This window comes from Glycine soja, chromosome 19 (genome assembly GCF_004193775.1).
Source record: "Glycine soja cultivar W05 chromosome 19, ASM419377v2, whole genome shotgun sequence".
NCBI lineage: Eukaryota > Viridiplantae > Streptophyta > Magnoliopsida > Fabales > Fabaceae > Glycine > Glycine soja.
Genome location: NC_041020.1, coordinates 654,502 through 660,435, shown reverse-complemented (window position 1 = coordinate 660,435; position 5,934 = coordinate 654,502). Strand labels below are relative to the sequence as shown.

The window sequence follows — 5,934 nt, the reverse complement described above, 5'->3', positions numbered from 1 at the left end:
TCGGCGCTACTTTAATTTCGCTTTATTGCTTATACGACGGATAAACTTGTCATGACTCTAACAAACTATAAATAACTAAGTTTAGGAATTACTTGGTATCCTAGGGACATATTTTTGAATTTCCTTAGTTTTAGGGATAAATGTGATAGCATTTTACATTTTCAGATACCAAAATATTTTATCCAAACATATATAGAAAAGATTTTTATTATTGTGTATTAAGGTGATCGATATTTTGTGTTTTAAATGCAGTAAGTTTTGTATTCAACCAAAATTCTTATGTAAACAATACTAAATCGTAAAATTTATGTGCACCATACACCTTAACAATTAATATTACTTTCGTCTCATCTTATATCGATTATTCACTTTTTTTAGGGGCCGACCCCCAACGTGAATGATCTTTACCTATCACATGTGAGTTTTCCCTTGGATTTGGACAAAAAAGTTTTAGGCACATAAAACATGTGACTGAATAGAATGAACGGCAAATAAATGTTGTAAACTCCTTCTGATCAATATTATCCTAGGCGCACAGTAAAAGCTCACAAGTAAGTTGTCCTTGTTTCCTTTATAAGATAGTCTCTGGTGACCCTCTCTTATCCCTTTGTCTGAATATATAGCTAACAAAATTAAAATTTTCTACATTGTCAATGCCATTCTTTAATGTTGTCGTTTTCCTACTTGGTTCTCAAAAAATGACAAGTAGATTAGATCCTTAATTATCTTCGAAGAATCAAGATAAATGAGTAATTATGTAAATATAACAACGAAGATGACACTAATTAATGGTGTAAATTTGTTATTCATGTATAGTTTAATTGATTGAGCAATATATGTGAGGATTAATGGTAAATCTTCTGATATTATATTCAATTTTAACAGATAAAAAATAATACTCATTAATTATCTATTAAAGTTGTGAAGGAATTAAATTGTTTTAAAATCATTGAACAAGTAGATAGGATGAATTTAAAAGAAATTTAAGAAAAACATGTGAAGAATCCTACTAGTTATATTTGAATATATAAGATTGACTTGATATTAAAAAATGAAAAGAGAAAGGAATTAATCGTGTACTCCAATCTTTTCATTAATAAAAATTATATAAACTAATCACTAATATTAAAAAAAAAACATGTGAAGACTTCTCAACTATATACACTCATAGTTAAGAATTAGGTTTACATCGGGATCCAATGTGTTGCATGGCCATGCACCAAAGCAGGTGATAGGGAAAAGTAGAGGTGAGTTCTTTACAAAAATAGCGAGTGGTTGCGATTTCGTGGACACTTGTCGTGATTTTGTGGCTTAAGTTAGGCAGTGTAAGTGCAATTTTTTTTTCTTTTTTCCAAAATGGAAATGCAATTTCATGTCCTTACTCGCCTGGTTGTCTTTCCATTTATATGAATGAAAAAATGCTTGAGATTACTAATTTTAGCTCATGATGACGTAAACGTCCTCAAGTAATCTACAAGGGAAATTATATCAATGATGGGCACGTTGATAAAATTTGCTACGTGACAAAAGTGATTTACAATATTAAGCATTAAAACTAGTATTTATATTTATAATTATAACCTTCATCACTTGTTCATTGTTGCTAATTTTTTTTTCTCCTAGTTAATTAGACAAATTCACATCATGTTTAAGGTACGAATAAATCTGTTTTAAACTATGTAAGGACATGGTAATCGTTATTAGGTTGAGCTTGAGAAAAGGAAACTAATTCTGAACTAATTAATTAATCTAGCTGCATATATTTGAGACAAATTAAGAAATTATTTATATTAGGATTTACTAAAACTACGAGCATGCCCGTCACTGATAATATATATATCTTATGCTTCAAATTTTGCAGTTCTCAAATATATCTTATATGGTACACCAACCATATTATTTACGACAATAAGAGAATGCACATGTAGTATATAAGTTACTATATATTTCAATTCATAACTAACTTTTTTTTATAGGCAATCCATAACTAAGTTAATTCTTAACTCACATAATGCATATAACTCACATTATGCATGACAACACCAAACTTAAACTACTCATATAAACAGACCTAATGATGTTATTAAGCCTGAACACACTCTATAAGAGCTTAGGTTTATATATCATCACATATATGATTTATATAAGCATGCATATAGCTAGATTTAATTAATCTCCATTGAGTAATTGCATAGACGACCAGATATCCTCGATGCTCCAATAGTTGTTGTTGCTGGTACAACAACTTGATTGATCATTGATTGTAGGGAATTGAGGTTGAAATGGCTCAAAAGTTGCTTGGTATGAGGGTGGAGAGAAAGTCTCATTTGGATGTGCCATGGTGGACACCTTGCTAGTGCTATTGCTTGCTTGATGATCATTATTACTATTCTCTGATGAATTACCATGTTGTTGTGAAGTCTCAGCTTGCTTAATGTGCTTCTGGATCCTAGTTCTCCAGAAGTTCTTAATCTCATTGTCAGTTCTTCCTGGAAGATGCTTTGCAATTTTGGACCACCTGAAATTAATTAAGTTAATTAAAATTGTAGAACCTCTAATAATCATGATGACATGATGAAAACTAGCAAATGGAGACAGTGAGAGTGTGTAACTAAATTATATGTGTGTGTTTGTGCGTAAAAGGGAATTTCATAATAAAAAGAAAAATATTAATTAAATAAAGGTTAAATTACTCATTTGTTTTCTATAGTTTCATGATTTATATTTTTTAGTCCCTATAGTTTAAAAGTAAAATTTTTAGTTTCAATAATTTATATTTTAATTCTCTTTAATTTTTATAGTTTGAAAGTGATATTTTAATTCCTATAATTTATATTTTAGTTCTTAGTAAAAAAAATATATAAATAATTAACTATAAATTAATTATAAATTATTAACTATTTTTTTATTACAAATTATCTTGTGGTAAATATTAATTAGTTACGAATTACTTATTAATATTTTTGTAATTAATTATAATTGATAATATTACTCATATTTTGATAGTAAGAACTAAAAGAGAATTAACATATAAAATATAAGAACTAAAAAGATCACTTTCAAATTATAAGATTAAAAGAGAATTAAAATGTAAATTATAAGGACTATAAAAATTACTTTCAAACTGAGACTAAAAGAGAATTAAAATATAAACTAAAAAAGTTACTTTAAAATTATAAAGATTAAAAGATATAAATGATGAAACTATAAGACCAAATAATTAAACCTTAAATAAAAAAAAGCTTCCAGTTGATACTAATTAAAAGTTGCCAATGGGGATGCCACATTTTATTGGTAAGAAAAATAAGAAAGTAACAGCACCAATATTAAACACGTATCACGCGTGTTTGATTTGGATCACCATGTTCCTTGGCTGAGAATAAAAGTGATGAATGTTAGTCTCGTATATAAAAAGACAATGGTTAATTATAAGATGCTGAAGGTCCCTTTGGAATGATGCCTTTGCTTTGCAGCGGTGACTCCAAGGCCAATTCTCTCACATTTATTTACAAAGCTTCAGGTAGAAAGTGTGATTCAATTCAAACATTTCCAATTCTCTCACATTTATTTACAATACCTTTTCATAAACGGTTTGGTGTGGTGTTTAAAACAAACATACTAATTTTCAACGAATTATTTTTCTACATATCACCTCATAAATTTCCTTCTTTTCTTGTATTTTGACAAGTAATCATATATAATTAAACACCTTTAATATGTCAATAAACATTATATATATATATATATATATATATATATATATATATATATATATATATATATATATATATATATATATATATATATATATATGTATTCAATCAAATTCTTCCTGTTATATTATACACTACCATCTATCGTGCCTATATTATACTTTTTCTTCCTTTCATTCTTTGGGTGATGGCTAAGATTTGGTGTCCATCAATGTTTTTCCTATTTTGACACTCATAAACTTATTATTACTTCATCGCTTCTCTTTGTTCAAGAAAAGCCACGTGCCCTAAATAATAACATCTGTCTTTTCTTTCTTCAATAAGAAAAATAATACTTAGACATCCATTATCTTATAAGATACTTAGTAAAAAAGAGATAAAAGAAATAAAAATATATGAATTTTGGATATTATGATATGATAAAAAAATATAAAAAAACAATAAATATTGAATAGGTGTTTAAAAAAAAGTTGAAGATGGCAAAGATACTAGAGTGAGCTAGCTAGTATGTTTCTGTGCACTGTGGAAGTCTGTCATCAAGGACACTCTTTACTATTCCACTTGTATTGTCATAAAAAGCCCAAAAATGCATGCTATTGGTTTGGGTTTATGTCACCCAAACTCTGAAATTTTTCTGTCATGTGATATGCAGTGCTATTCAACGTGCTCCACTAGATATTTGCTTATAAGAAAAAATAAAATAAAAAATGTACCCCACTTGACTTCCATGAGCTCAGCCTAAAATAGAAGCTGATCTAGTCCAAACTAGTTTGTTCTCAATCGCTATATATAGAGTTAGCCAATTGTAAAATAAACTATAGGAAATTGAATAGCTTCAATTACACTAATTAATAGGGGTTATAAATCAACTTATGATATATAAGTATGTTTTAGAGTGTATATAAGGGTTGGAATATCTCTTATATGAATTTAATAAGTCATATATTTGTTGTTAAAGAAAAGTTGTTTTACTTTTTATTAATATAACTTGACTTAGGATATCCTCCTTTTTATTCATATCTCTATATCTTAATTACTCTAATCTTAATATCAAATTATAGAGGCTAAAATTAACATTCCTCTCTCATAACCAACATCCAACTTTCAGAACAAATAACGTACATATATACTTCGAAGTTCAAATGAATTTTTTTTTTATATAAAAATAAACACTTTGCATTTAACCAACATTCCTCTCTTGAGGAGGGAATTTAACAGTGAAGCCTCTTGATTCCTTATGCTCTTCAAAAACTCAGGGGAATCGAACGAGAGAAAGAGAGATATTGAAAGGGACAAAAAGGAAAACATATAACATGTACGTACCTTAAAGAAAAACTCTCCAATTTCTTGCATATGGATAAAATCACAAGAAATATTTTTTTATGACCATAAGTTTTAGAAACTCCCATGTGTTGCAATCTTTTTCTTGGATACAATTAATTCTCCCAACCACAGAGTTTTCTCCCCCACTCAAATAGCTAGTCTTCCATGATCGTACAATACTAAGGCTTATAGTCGTATATATGCTTCCAAAACCAAACACGTACTACATTAATTAGAAGACAGCCAAGACCTTCTTCTATCTTTCGAATGTAAAGAGAAAGTTGGTGACCAAATGTTCTACCAAAATTAAGATCAAGAAAGTAGAAAATATACAGTTTACACATTTTATTCTCCTATTAAGATTATAATATATCATGTTAAAATTATGATTATAATGTATATTCACCTATTGCCCCACTTTGCATGAAGTTCTATGATCAAAAGCTGTTCTTCAGGTGTAATGTTTCCTCTTCTAACATCAGGACGAAGGTAGTTTAGCCAACGGAGTCGACAACTCTTTCCCGTTCGTTTAAGACCTATGAAAAAAAATCAAGATGATGAATGGCCATATATATCACCCTAGGGTTTATGGAAGGAAAATAATTAAGGGAGAAAAAATAATTTATGAAAAGAGGTGGAGAATAATCAATAATTAATATATAATTAAAAAAGGTGGAGCATATTTACCAGAAGCTTTGGCTAAAGAATTCCAAACACCTTCACCGTGATTTGCAATATAGTTTATCAAGATCAAGTCTTCTTCCATGATCCATGGTCCCTTTCTCACTTCTGGATCATGAGATGAGTCGCATGGTTTTTTGTCCATTATTTTGTGTGCACGCTAGAGAGAGAGAGATAGAGAGAGAGAGAGAGAGAGAGAGAGAGAGAGAGAGAGAGA

At 28.9% G+C, this 5,934-nt stretch overlaps 1 protein-coding gene across 1 annotated transcript; it reads right to left on the bottom strand.

The window, feature by feature from the left end:
- Positions 1-1,875: 1,875 nt before the first annotated feature.
- LOC114399876 (myb-related protein 305-like) lies at positions 1,876-5,934 on the bottom strand. The gene is made up of 3 exons (XM_028362092.1): positions 5,724-5,934; positions 5,443-5,572; positions 1,876-2,518 (listed from the first exon to the last, which is right to left on the bottom strand). The coding sequence occupies exons 1-3, from the start codon at positions 5,860-5,862 to the stop codon at positions 2,170-2,172; spliced, it is 618 nt and encodes a 205-aa protein (XP_028217893.1). The 5' UTR covers positions 5,863-5,934; the 3' UTR covers positions 1,876-2,169.